Source organism: Sciurus carolinensis, chromosome 13 (assembly GCF_902686445.1).
Source record: "Sciurus carolinensis chromosome 13, mSciCar1.2, whole genome shotgun sequence".
NCBI classification, from domain to species: domain Eukaryota; kingdom Metazoa; phylum Chordata; class Mammalia; order Rodentia; family Sciuridae; genus Sciurus; species Sciurus carolinensis.
Window position 1 is genome coordinate 68,447,433 of NC_062225.1, and position 15,248 is coordinate 68,462,680.

The following is a 15,248-nucleotide window of genomic DNA, read 5'->3' on the forward strand; positions in this document are numbered from 1 at the left end:
CATATTTTGGCATGACTTACAGTCTGCTTGAATTGGATCCATATGACAGGCTGCAAAATAGCCTCACGTAACATCTGTTTGTACTGCGACTCTGCTTTGTGTAATTGTCATTTCTTTGTCTAAGTAATTAGTCCTAAATTACATAATGAAGCCATCAAGGCCTGTCCAGTCCTCCCTTGCAATTTCCCTCACATCATCCTTCCTTTCTTATGTCCCTGTCACACTGTTAACTGTCAGGGTCAAACTAGACTATTACATAGCCTCCCGACTCTGTCCACATCTACTGTGTCCCACAGTGAGCATTGTGGGCAACGCTGAATTACCTCCTTGCATCCCCCATTCCTTCATTTAAAACAAGGCCCCAAACAAATCTACCCTTCAGTGGCTCCCTACTGTCAAAGAAAGGGCAAACAGTTCAGCCTCACCTTCAAGACCTGTCGTTAACTGGATCCAGTCTAGCATTCCCACTGTCACTGCCCTATTTCCCTCACTCTAAAAATCCCACCCAAACAGTAACAACTCTGCTCCCTTACACGCATGTGTGTGCACACACAATTCTGATTGCAGGGTTCCCTTGCCTGCATGCCCTCACCACTGACCTTCCTTTACCTATTCAAGTACTACTTGTCTGTCAAAGCCAAATTCAGCATTTTCACTTCACTGTCTATGAAAGGTACAAATGTTCTCTTGGGCCTTTCTGAAAGAATTAGTGCTTTACACTAACCCAATGGGTAATTTCTTTGATGTGTCATAGTGTTAGTCTGGTCTCTGTTTGTTTTACAGATTGTACCTGAGAGCCCAAACTGTACTATATGGTGACCTGCTGTTACTTCTTCATTCTTTGGTTCAGTGCTATACACATAGCAATGAGTATAAATTTGACTGAATAAGCAATTAAAGATGTTATTTGTTCACCCATTCAACAAATGTTTATTAACATACATATGTGCAAGGCAGTGATACAGGCACCAGGAAAACAGAAATGAACCATGTGTGAAAATCCTTGCCTTTGTGGAACTTACATTCTAGTTGAAGAAAAATAATATTTTTTATTTAAAAAAATGTAAGCTATATATAATATTGGAAGATATTGAAAGCCACAGAGAAAATGAAAGTGGGGAAGGAAAATCAGGAATCTAAGTTAGGGGTGTGATTTAAAAATAGAACAAGCACCGAAGGCCTAAGAAAGTGACATGGGCAATGACTTATAGAAGGTCTGGGAACCAGGTATGGATGTCTGGAAGAAGAACATCCTAGGCAGGGGGAGGGCAGGTGCTAAGACTCGGAGGTGGGAATATATCTGTCTATTCAGAGAGGAACATGGGGAAAGGAAGGGAAGGAATAGGAGGAAAGAAGGAGGAAAAAGAACAGGAGCTTTACTGGGAAAAGCCTTGAGAGATTAAAGGACTTGGCTTCTATCGCCAGGGCAACAGAGCACAGGGGTGACACGACCAACCTGAGTTTGAAGGATTAATTTGGAAGCTCACTAAAATCAGACAGATGAGGACAAGGAAAGAGGCAGGAGGACCAGCAAAGGCAGCTATGTAATTAATCAGGTGAGCCATGGGGATGTGGACCAGGGCAGGGGCGGGTGTTAAGAAGTAGTCTGGGTATATTTTCAAGGTAGATGTGCTAGGATTTGCTGGTGGATTGCATGTGGGGCACAAGGGAAAGAAGAATTAAGGACTACTTCAAGGTCGAATGAGGCTGCTGTTTACAGCAATGGAAATAAGCTTGGGAGGAACAGGTTCTAGAAAGTGGGAAACATTTCAGATACTGGAAATGCTAAGTTAGAGTAATGAGTGGGGAGATTAAGGAAGCAGATATAGGAATCTAGAGTTCAGGGGAGAAGACGGGACTGAAAACAAAATTTGGGGAGCTGTCGGGGGTTGTCAGTTACAGATGGTCTTTAAAGCTACGGGACTAGATGAGTGCTCGAGAGAACAATCCATCTGTGAGGTGCCTGCCACTGACGGAAGCGAAACTATGGCAGGCCGGGCGGGGACGGGGGGCTCATTTTCCTACTCACACAGAAGCTGGGATTAGGGAAATGCTGGACAGAGGCCAGTAAGATAAGCAGGAGAGTTTTCTGGAAAAGTTAAAAAAAAAATTTCAGTGCTGGGGATCAAAACCAGGCCTTGGGGTCTGGTAGGTAAGCGCTCCACCACTAAGCCACATCCCTAACCCTGGAAAAATAAAACTTTAATATTGATTTGTTAGTTCTATTCTCTACCAAACCAAAACAAAACAAAACAACCACAGTGTGGTTGGTAATCAAGTTAGAGAAGTTTCTCAACCATAACACTACTGACATGGGCCAGAAAATTCTTTACTATGGGGAGCTGTGCTGTACATTACAGGATATTTAACAGCATCCCTGGTCTCTGCCTACTAGAAGCCAGTAAATAGCACATACCCATACTCCCTTTCTGCGAGAACCAAGAGTCCCCAGATAATGTCACACGCCTTTGGAGGGGAGGAGAACAAAATAATCCCCAATTGAGAACCACTGAGTTAGAGCAAGTTGTCAACAAAAACTAGCTCCTAAGTATACTTTAAGCATCCCTGCTGCCAAAACAACCACTAACAGCTGCTGCTATCTGGTACTTACACCCATCATGCTCTCTTCTGTTATTTTACTAGCCGCCTGATTTGGAAGTTTCTAATTATATTCGCTACCTGGAGTGAGGAAAGTATGCAATTACATCGATCTGCCACAAAAAAATGCACTGCTGGGGCTGGGGATGTAGCTCAGTGGTAAAGTGCTTGCCTCACATGCACAAGGTCCTGGGTTCAATCGCCAGCATCACACATACAAAAAGGCACTTGTGATTTTTTTCAAAGCAAAAGATACTTCCTGAGTCTACCCTGTTTAAAAGTGACCATTTCTGCACACCCATGTTTAGAGCAGCACTATAAGAATCAAAAAGTAGAAGCCACATGTTCACCAGGTAAATGCATAAACAAAATGCAGTACATACACAGAATGGAATAGTCTGAAGCATTACAACAGAAAGGAGGCTCTGACATATGCCGCAACATGGACAAGCCTCAAGGACGCTGTGCTAAGTTAAATAAACCAGCCACAGAAGGACAAATCCTATGCGGTAGTTCTGCTTTGCTGAGGTATACAAAGTAGTTAAATTCATAGGACCAAAGTAAATGGTGGTTCCCCAGGTTGGAGAACGGAAAATGGGAAGTTATTGTTTAAAGGATATAGAGTTTCAATTTTAAAAGATGAAAAGGTTTTGGAGGGATATAAAGAACTCAAAAAAGTTAACACTCAAAAAACAAATAACCCAACCAATAAATGGGCAAAGGAACTGAATAGATGCTTCACAGAAGAAGAAATACAATTGATCAACAAATACATGAAAAAATATTCAACATAACTAGCAATTAAGAGAAAAGCAAATTAGAAGTACACTGAGATTGCATCTCACTCCAGTGAGAATGGCAATTATCAAGAACACAAGCAACAATATATGTTGGAGAGAACATGGGGAATAAGGTACACTATACCTTGCTGGTAGGACTGCAAATTGGTGCAACCACTCTGGAAAGCACTATGGAGATTCCTCAGAAAACTTGGAATGGAACCACCATTTGACCCAGTTATCCTACTCCTCAGCCTATACCCAAAGTACTTAAAATTAGCAATCTATAGTGACACAGTCACATCAGTGTTTTAGCAGTTCAATTCACAATAAGTTATGGAACCAACCCAGGTGCTCTTCAACAGAAGAATGGATAAAGAAAATGTGGCATGAGCTGGGGATATAGCTCAGTTGGTAGAGTGCTTGCCTTGCAAGCACAAGGCCCTGGGTTCAATCCCCAGCACTGCCAAAAAAAAAAAAAAAAAAAAAAAAAAAAAAAAAAAAAAAAAGTGGCATATATACACAATGGAATATTACTCAAACATAAAGAAGAATGAGATTATGGTATTTGCTAGTAAATGGATTGAACTGGAGACTACCATGTTAAGTGAAATAAGTCAATCCCAAAAAACCAAAGGCTGAATGTTTTCTCTGACATGAAGATGCCGACTTACAATGGGGGTATGTGTGTGAAGATTCACCACATTTGGTGAGGGGATGAGAAAGACAGTACAATGAATTGGGCATAACTTTCCTGTGTTCATAAATGGATACACGACCAGTATAACTCCACATCATGTACAACCACAAAAATGGGAAGTTATACTCCATGTACATATGACATATCAAAATACATTCTAGTGGTAGAGTGCTTGCCTTGCCATGTGTGAGGCACTGGGTTCGATTCTCAGCACTGCATATAAATTAAAAAAGAAAATAAAGGTCCATCAACTAAAAATAATATATTTTTAAAAATATATTCTACTGTCATGTATAACTAGAAAGAACAATTTTTTTTTAAAAAAAGATTCTGGAAACTGGTTGTCCAACAATATGAACGTACTTAACACCACTGAATTATAAATCCAGAAGACACTAAAATGGTAAATTATATGCTATTTTTACTAAAATCAAAGAAAAGTGTGAGTGCTGAAGTCAAATCATCTGGCTTTAAATACCAGCAGAATGCTGAAAGAGGTAATGGCTCACAGTAAGTACTCAGTAGTTGTTAGTAGCTAATTGTACCAGAATTAGCTACTTCATAGCTACTTAGTAGCTAACTAATTTAACTAGAATTATACCAAGTTAGTGTGCATGTTTGCCAGGAGCCATGATTGACAGTTCCACGTACCTTTAATTGGTGAAGTGAGAAAGCAGCTACAAATAAAGTTTGGTAGAAAAAAATGACTTTCTGATAATAAAATCATTTTTACTAACTGAATATCATTAAGTATAAAGTAAGGTTAATCTCATTCTCCTCAAAATCAGATCCTCTCCTATGAATTTATCGTGTCACTTACTTTAAAGATCCAGACTCTTTTTGTATTAGTTTTTCAAGCCTTAAAAATATTTTAAGCATTCATATTTATCTACATACACACATTTTCCCCTTAAATTATCAACAATTCATTCTAAATGTAGGCCTATTTATATACTTTCTTTCATTACTGACTTCAGTAATAGCTTGTGAAGTCTGACAGTTTTGACTCATTCATTTTCTTCCTTGCAGAATTACTCAAAATGGTGTAATTTTAATAGCTGCATTAGAGTTAAAGACAGATAAGAGAAAGAAAAAACAACAGAAAAGCTAAAGCAACAGAAAGAAGAGGAAACCCACTGTTCACTATTGGTGACAAGCAAAAAGTAGATTACAGCCTAAGTTCTTAGGTCCCCAGTCATTAGGATGGAAACTGGTACTCAATCAGTCCCTGACTGCAGCGGAGGTACTCACCTGCATGGGGTTAATCTTCACTGAGCGTTCAAAGCACTCCACACATTCTTGAAACTCCTTGTTCCGAAGATGAAGGAGGGCTTTGGAGCGCTGGGCCCGAGCACTGCGGTGCCGGGACAATTCCCAGGCCTTGTCATAGCAGGAGTGGTCTCGAAGGACATCTCCAAGCAAGCAATATAAACTTGGTGTTTCTTTTTTCTCCAGTTCTTGCCTGAGGATTTCTTCTGCCTAGAAACAACAACAGAAATAATGAAAATACTTCATTGTGACTGCTATTTTTAGGATATATACATCCTTTATTCCATATGATCCAAAATTTTATTTTTGGCGATTGAGATTACTTGCTTATTCCAGGCATCTAGGTAGGACACAGGCTGCCCAAGAGAGGCCCAGTGGAAAATAAATATGGTACAGTAAAAGAGGAACAAGGAGGAAGAGGTGAGTCCTGATTTCCTGACCTGAAATCCCGCAGAAAGGCATCCAGGAGTGGCTCACTTCATGATATCAGATGAGCCTAATTAGCCCTTTTCCTTTCTACAGTTGTCACCACTGTAACAATCTATTAGAATAGTGCCTTTAATTTACCTCTACCCAACAGCATTGAAAAGTGTGTTCTTTTCTTAAAATGTTATGCTTGGGAAGTCTGGGATGGCTGAGACGTTGATAAAAGAAGGCAGAGGATACAACGAAGGGGCATCGCTAAAAACCCACCTCTGAAACCACATCTCACCTCACAAACTTGCCAACACAGGAGCTCTCTAACGCCAGACAGTCCACTCACTGCAGACATCAAAAATCATCCTCCGCACACTGCACGGCTTGAGTACTATTCCCGCCTGTCCCCAGTTCAGAGCCACCTCATCACTCACGCTCATTCTAAGCTCGTCACCACTAGTCCTCCACTTCCCCTGTCTGTGTCTGCCACGCTGTTTCTGATAAATTTCAACAGACGGCAAGAAGCATGGGGGTGACCTGACTACACATCCTCACACACAAATAATACCACCACACAAACAGCAGTGGTAGCACCAAAGATGCTAAGACTGCCAAGGGGGTGCAGACCAAGGAAAGCCATCCTTTAATCTAAAAGCCAACATATCTATTAGATTTGCTCTAGGTTGGACAGAGCCATAATTCTTGAGCTGCCTAATTTTTGAGAAATCTTTTAAAGGAGAGATGTGCTTCTGAAATGTCTTTGGATGCTGGCTGTTCTGCATCTATGACACAGTGTGGATAATGTAGGCTTCCGTGCCTAGTATGAAAGTGGAGTCAGAACTTACAAAATAGTATCTAAGGGAAACTAATTTTAAGTCCCAAATAGACAAAACAAACATGAGGTTTTAGAATATGATACATGTAATTCCTCTATCCACAAATAATACAATAGTTAATATATCTATCCATAATTCCAGTCACCCATGAACAGATGTATTTACCAAAATTATATACAACACATTGTAGCAACCACAGCATTTCTACTGAAATGGTCTCACAGTGTGGTTGAAGGCATTTCTCTGGGCAGCACGGCACTGAAACTTGGTATTCACACCACCCCCAAAATTCTGAAGGCAAATTCACTTAACACATTTCTTTCCACTTTAGCCAGTTATAGTGGCTTCTATGGTCTACAAAAAAATTTTTTTTTCTTTTGGTCTACAATTAAATAATGACCATTATAGTAACTTGGTATAGAAGTGACTGTAGGCAAAGTACCCCTGGAGAAAAATGGAAATTTGTGAGTGGTGTCTGATCTGACAGGGCTGGAACACAGCAAGTATGCAGTGAACACGAAGGGGCGCAACACTGGAAGTCCTTGGTATCCAGTCGCAAAAGAATCCTTGAATTATCTTAAGGCACCCATCCGACACAAATTTTTTTGTACCAAGTGATGGTACACCAGGAGGGAATACAACTGTGAGGCAGGTCATCTGCTTTCAAGTTCACGGGACAGGTCAAAGAAAAAAAATGTCCCTCAGTGTTTTGATTCCTCAAGGTTAAAGAAGCAGGGAATTTCTATGATAACCTCAAACAACTTATTTTACCTTGCAGCTGACAAGATGGCAACAGCAAAAATCAAACATAGGTAGATACTGCTCCTGCAGAATTGCTGAAGGGTAATGTAGGATGAATTCAGTTTCATTAGTTCTATGTGAAAGAAATTTGATTGTGTTAATTGAATATGGTTTTAGTCTTCAATTTGATTTCTTCTACTGGCTTTCAACTATACACCATTTTATTATTATTGAGTGATTGTTCTGGATGGGCTTGTGACTATGATTAAAGTGACAATGTGTGGCTTTTAAATTAGCTGGGTGATTCATGCAAGGTCGCCATACTTTAAAAAACTTTCATGAGAAATCACCTGGAGAAAGGCCTTGGGATCAGATGAGGAGACAGAGTTGCCCAGCCAGTTCCCAGGTGTCTCATCCCCTGTGGTCCTCACACCAGCTACCATCTGATTGCAAATGCACAAGATCCCAAGCCACAGTCCAATCAAGCCATTCCTGAATTCCTGATCACAGAAACCATGAGAGAGAAACAATAACTGCTGTTTTAAGCCACTACATTTCCAGCAGGCTTGTTACATGGCAATAGGAACTTCATCTGTTGTTTAATGCAAGAGTGAATATTAGTGCCAGGTACTTCATCATCGCCAGAAGCTAAAGGTGGCACACTGATTATGAAGGAACTAGACCCAAGAATTTAAATAGGGACTTTAAATTTGGGATAATTCAGCTAAGAGAACCCTGCAAATTCTACTGAGTGTTCTATACCAGCAGCGGTATCCCTGTCCTACCGGATAGTATTAAAGCTACCTTGCTTAAGACACTACGATGACTGCATGTTTCCATTCCACATTGTCTCCAGACACAAATAATCTTACAAAAAAGAACTACAAGATATTGTTAATTTATAGAGGGAAAACCTTGGGATCAAGTGGTGAAAAAGATTCTAAGAATGCTAAGCCAGAGAGAAATGGGGTCATAATTTAAATCAGTCTGAATTTAGATACTCACCAAATAGTTTTGATTCACAACACAAACTCAAGCAGCTGGGGATGGTTCTAAATTATCTGCTCTACTGCTTGACTAAAACATGGACTCAAATGTGGCCAAAACTAAACAAAGCTGAGATACCAGAAATTCCTTGGTGTAATGTGGAGGAAAGAATCCAACAACTTAGAAGGCAAAGGCTGTTGTTAATTTATCATTTGCAACCTGCTCACCGGCCCCTGACTCTGTCCCCCTACAGAGCCTAGGGAATACTTCCTTCACTTTGGCTTCGAAGAAATATATTGCATTGGGGAAACACTGCACACTTGAAGAGTACCAAAGTAAATGTCCTGTGTAAAGTGGGGAAAAGTTCGGAGGGTCTCCTGTTGATTTCAACAGGGGTTAAATGACCCCTGAACCTCTAGAACAACAGGCACGGCCAGAGTAATGATCGGAATGGTTGGATTAGTATGGATCTTAAGTGGTAGCAGATCGTGAAACTTTTTAGGGCCAAAAGAGATGGGCAGTCAACTAAGTTCAAACTTGGTCTGCACATGTAACATTAAAAAAAAAAAAATCTAGGTTTGGAGAGCAGATGACCTAGTCTCCATGCCAGGACACTGTCTCCCACCATTTCCTATCCCTAGGTCACTTCACAGTCTTAGAGCCTCTTAAATAAAAGTAAAGGAGAAGCAATACTACTTAAGAAGGGCACTGCAACAGCATAACAAGCATGCAGATGACTTCTCGCTGGTCTTCTCCAAAATAATAAATTTCACTATTTACCAGGTATCTGTATCCTGGGGAGAAAGAAAGAGCTCATCTTTTAGAGTTAGCTGTTAGCGGATGCTGATCTGTGAGACCCAGAACACAACTGAAGAGCGAGTGCTCTGGTGTGCAGCAGTCATCATCCCACTGCAGTACGTCTCCAAGCCCACTCGGGTGACTTCCTGAGTCCCTGTACACACTGAATTAGACATAGTAAGTGAGCAGCCAGCAGAGTCCCTCATAAATGCTACTGCAGCAGACAGGGCCAAGTGAAAGTCCCTGAAGCTTTTCCTCCCCATTAAAAAAAAAAGTAAACCCAAAGCAGTCCTGCATATTTATATAAGCCACAGAGATTTGTGCCACTATCAAAAACTCGAAAGAGACTAGGAAGTGGTTGGAGAGGTCTGAGTAGTTTGAACTACCCATCTAAACTGAGAATACACATGGGTTCTGGGGAAACACCATGGGTTACTATGAACTTAATATAGAGGTGCCTCTAATTATAGCTACTATCCAAAATCTCTCTCTACTGGCGCTGTGGATACTTAGAAAGCAGGAACCAATCCAGTAAATATACTTTGTCTACCCATAGCAAGACAACCCCTGATCCAGTGGGCTTTCCCCAGCACAAAGAAAAGTACCCTTGGCCCATCATGCATCAGAATTACACGGACTTTACGCTATAATTTAGTTTGCAAGGGCTTTGATTATCTCACTATCCCATTAGACAGACCTCATTTGCCAATGACTTTGAAGACACCATGGTAATAAAATTCAAGAAACCAAGAAAATCAATTGTGTCAATGTCAGCCAAAAACCAAATGGAAAAGATCATATGCTTGACACCATGGTTATTTATTAGGAAAATGTTCAATTTATAAAAATTCATTTGACACAGTACCCCTAAGGAACCCATCTATTAAGTAAAACCAGGGGTTTGTTTAAAAAAAAAAAAAAAAGTTAAATCTTAATTGCTGTAAGGATAGCTCAGTGTAGAAATCCCTTTTGAGAAACATTAACTATGTAACACAATCTGCAAAACCACTCTGCCTGCTAATAGTTTGCCACTTTGTAAATAAGCAAACTTTGGAGTTAAACAGCTAAACCTTGCACAGGCTGGATTATGCCAAGTCAACTAGCTTAATGTGAAAACTATGTTTTGAAAAATCCCTTTTCTCTCTAAATTCACGTTAGTGTTGGCCAGAAGGGAACTTGGGGATCTAAAATCCCTTTTCCCTCTAAAACTTCACATTAGTGTTGGCCAGAAGGGAACTTGGGCAGAAGTAAAGCAACAGCCTTTACATGGCAAAGTTGTCATGGTTAAATCAGATGTCAAACAAGATGCCAAGGGGTCCGCAGTCCCCAGATTGTCCTTGCTTTTTGTGTCTTCTATGCCTTACCACCTGCTGGTTCTGCTGATCAAGAGCAACTCCAGGCCACCATTTGTTCTATTTAGTTATACATGACAGTAGACTGCATTTTGACACATCATACATAAATGGAGTATAACTTCTCATTCTTCTGGTTGTACATGATGTAGACTTACACTGGTCATGTAATCATATGCACTTAATGTCTGACTCATCCTACTGTCCTTCTTCCCCCCATATCCCCTCCCTCCCTTCGCTCCCCTCTGTCTAATCCAAAGTACCTATTCCCTAGCTCCCCACCACCTTATTGTGAATTAGCATCTACACAGAGAAAACATTCAGCCTTTGGTTTTTTGGGATTGGCTTATTTCAGTCAACATGATATTCTCCAGCTCCATCCATTTACCTGCAAATGCCACAATTTCATTCTTCTTTAAGGCTGAGTAATATTCCATTATGTGTGTGTATGTGTATGTGTATCACATTTTATTTATCCATTCATCTTTTGAAGGGCACCTACGGTTCCATAGTTTTGCTGTGGGATCAGGGTGCTGCCTCATACTAAGATGCCAAGCTTTCCACAGACCTCACCACAAAGCTTCCTTTTCATGGGCTGACTTCAATAGCTGGAAGTGCTTGGCTTATCACATTTCCCAGTAAATTCTGACTTATCCACTTATCCCAACACTTCAAGTGAACTGGTGAATGATCTTTCCCTGATCCTCTGACTCCTTATACACCTTCATTTTCCCAGTTCTTCCTATATTTGCATAAGATTTAATGCCTTCGGTAAACCCTGTATTCCCAAAAATATTTGAAGTGATTGTACTTCCTTAAATAAAGCAAATCTGAGTGATACAATCTTTATTTTTCAGTTTTACCTTTTAAACTCCATGTGTATCCTTCCATTTGATTTATATGTTACTTTTGTTATTGCTGTTGATGTTGTTTGTTTTTGTTTGTTTTTGTTTTGTTTTGTTTTTTTGGTACCAGGTATTGAACTCAGGGGTAATCAACCACTGAGCCACATCCCCAGTTCTATTTTGTATTTTATTTAGAGACAGGGTCTCATAAGTAGCTTATGGCCTCACTTTTTGCTGCGGCTGGCTTTGAACTTGTGATCCTCCTGTCTCATCTTCCCAAGCTGCTGGGATTACAGGCATATGCCACTGTGCCCAGCTGATTTATAGGTTAACTTTTATCCAGATCATTGTTAAATGCATTATGTCAATACCTACAATAATTCCAAGAAGTAGATATATTAATGTACCCATTTGAGATAAAGAAAGAAGCACTTAGATTTCTTGGTCAACTGGTCAGCCCCAAACCAAAAGACACTAAGTGGAAAAGCAAGAACTTGATTCCAGGCAAAATACTATTCCACAGGTGGACACCAGCAAAAATGGTGTTAAGAACATGCTCCACCATAAAAGCAACCAGAAAACCAACCAAACCAACTTTTCTGGAACTCTGAAAATTTATCAAAGACATACAATAAACAGGGAGCAGTTATTCAAAAGGAAGGGCCAACTCTTGGTAAGAATGGTAAACTTTGTAGAATTTCCATTTGTACCATTTCTATCCCCTCTCCTCTAGCTCTATGGTCGGTTTGAAAATCAATACCCTAAAATCAAGGTGAAAAACTAGAATGGATTTGAAGCTCCTATAAAGCCTCGTTTCGTTTCCAGAAAATTAGCATTACATGCCCATGTATATGCCCATTAAAAGTCAGTTTGGTGATTCCCTGGAAGAGCCCACTTACAAGGTGTCTTTATTTGACCTAACTCTGAGCTTGCCCAGTAAAAAGCCTTTGACAAAAACAATCAGAGAGAACTGATTAATTTTATAGCTGTCTGAGGTGGTAAATAAGAGACAACTGAATTGAAATGCCACATCTGAAAGTGTCCATTTAACCATGAATAAATCTTATATTATCAGTGATTAATTATAAAAGGACTAAATACTCCAAAGTCAGAGACTGGCAAAAAGGATAAAGAAAAAACAACAAGATAAAAAAAAAAAAAAAAAAAAAAAAAAAAAACAGAATCCAACTAAATGCTATCTGTAAGAGATAGATATACTTTTGACTCAAACACATAAATAGGTTGCAAGTTAAAAAAAGAAAAGAAAAAATGTGAGGAAAGAAGATAACATTATGTAAAAAGTAACCAAAGAGAGTTGGAGTAGCTATACCAATGTTGGACTAAATAGGCCTTAAGACAAAAATTGTTGACAGAAAACATGTTTTTATAAATGTTCGCTCCATCAAGAAAACAGAAGATTTACATGTACCTGAGATAGCTCCAAATAATAAGTGAAATTGACAGGACTGAAGGAAAAAATAGACAATTTAGTAATATCTGGAGATTCCACAGTTAGCTTTCAATAAGGGATAGAACATCTCTATACAGAAGACAGAACTAAAAGACCTGAATAATGCTGTAAACCAACTAGACCCAGTTCCATCCAAAAACAACTGAATATGCACTCTTTTCAAATGCATATAAACATTCCCGAGGATGTGCTGTACGTTAGGTCATAATACAAGTCTCAATAAATTTGAAAGGACTGAAGTCATATACTGTATGTTCTTCAGTCACAATGGGACTAAATTAGAAGCCAGTAACAACAGGAAATTTGAGGAATCACAAATATGTGAAAATTAAACAGCATACTCCTAAATAAATAATGAGTCAAAGAAAAAAGAACAATAAAACTAAAAACACAATGAGATAAATAAAAACAGAAACATAATATGCCAGAATGTATGAGATATGGCAAAAGTCAGGCTTAGAGAGAAATTTATAGCTACAGATGCCTATGTTAAAAGGAAGATCTCTAATCTGTAATCTAAGCTTCTATCATAAGTAACTGAAGCAAGAAGAGCAAAAAGAAGGAAATAATACAGACTACAGCATAAATAAAAGGATAGGAAAATAATGAAGAAAATCAATAAATCAAAAAGTGTTCCTAAAGATTCAAATTGCTAAAATCAGAAAAGAAAGGACAGATTCTGTTACCAAACTTACAGAAATAAAAAGGATTATAAGGGAATACCACACTCCACAGGTATCTTATACTCAAAATGGGATCTGAGGGCTGGGGTTGTGGCTCAATGTTAGTGCACTTTTCTAGCACACATGAGGTACTGGGTTTGATTCTCAGCACCACATAAGAAATAATTAAATAAAATAAAGGTATTGTGTCCATCTACAATTTTAAAAAATTTTTTAAAGATAGGCTCTGAGGCTCAGAATGTCAAATCATATTCTCAAAGCATCTGTTTAACCAAAAACACTTGCTATAAATATTTATTCTACTTCTAACTCTGCTGCATTATAGACTAAAGATTCACCAGACTCCAAGATCTAGTGTTTTTCAATCTTTGCAAAGAAGGCAATATAAAAGTGGAAGGTTAAATTATAATCAGGGAAATCTTTGGAAATGCTAGGGTGTCAAAGATACACCTTGGAATTACCTCCTCCCACCTATTGCAACTCTTTTAAGAATGAGGCACACAATGGGGGTTATGTAACTTCCTTATGAAACACTATCAGTTCTGGGCATTTTGTACACTGGAAGAATGATCTGGAAGGGCAGCTTCTTAGAGAAGGTGGGGACATACTACAGCAGTCAGCCTGCTTGCTCTGAAATAAACTCTTTCCTCAAATTCCTATTCCACATTTTTGTGTTAGATGAGTTAATTCTTTCCTGTTGAGATCTTATACCTCTTCCTTCTGCTATAAGAATGATCCTTCCCAAGGGTGGTGCTTAAAGGCAATATATCTCCTTTCTTCAACTAGTCACAATGCATTCCTCAGTCATCTTCTCTCTAAAATGTTCTAGCTTTTCTTTCTCCTCCTCTTATTCACTAAATTGATATGATTTATTACCAAATAAAGAACTACAAAAGTTGTGCCCAGTGAATATAAATAATGCACAAGGCCACTGTGCACAGCCTGTGTAACATTGCTTCTGCAAAATTAAAATGTGAGTGGCTAGAAATCATCACAGAATGCAAAAGTTTTGGTACTTACTAGCTATGGGTTGCTACCTCCCCATGGGAAAACAGATGTACATTTTATAGGACACTAGAAATTTTTCACCTAAATGTCTATTTAATATAGATTAAAATACATTCCCACAAATGCAAAGGATATTTAGGTGGGGCAAAAGAGTTGCAATGAACATGCAGTGCTTGCAAGAATTTTGTCAGATGCAAACCCCAAAGGTCATTCCCTCACCCTCACACTCACATACATGTGTGTGTGTGTGTGTGTGTGTGTGTGTGTGTGTGTATATATATATATATATGAAACATTAGGTTGTTCCAATAATCTATTTTATTTTTCAATTCCACAAACTAATTATCCTTAATACAATTTGTGGCAATGAACACACATGTAAGCTGTCAGTTTGCAACTGCAGCACTTTTTATTTTGAGACTAGACCTCATTAAGTTGCTTAGAACCTCAATAAATTGCTAAGGCTGATCTTGAATTTGTGCTCCTCCTGCCTCAGCCTCAGAGTAGCTGGGATTACAGGCGTGCACCAGAACGCCCAGTTCTTCCCTGATCTTATGATAACAGGATTCCTCTTCCCTGAAGAGACCCATTTCATGTGGGTTCAGGTGAAGCCTGTCAGAGGGAAAGCCCATCACTCAGGTCCTTCAGCTTTTTGTAAACCATTTCTGTTAGAGATATGAAACTAGTGTAGTTTCCCAGTGGAATTACTAAACTTGGGTTTCCTGAGGTCGTCATGTCTGAACAAAGTCAAGATGACATCACCT

At 39.2% G+C, this 15,248-nt stretch overlaps 1 protein-coding gene across 1 annotated transcript in view; it reads right to left on the reverse strand.

The window, feature by feature from the left end:
• The window catches only part of Ttc27 (tetratricopeptide repeat domain 27), a 194,878-nt gene that overhangs the window by 61,280 nt on the left and 118,350 nt on the right, over positions 1-15,248 (reverse strand). Inside the window, 1 exon segment of the mRNA XM_047523156.1 lies at positions 5,329-5,556. Coding sequence (XP_047379112.1) covers positions 5,329-5,556 — 228 coding nt within the window.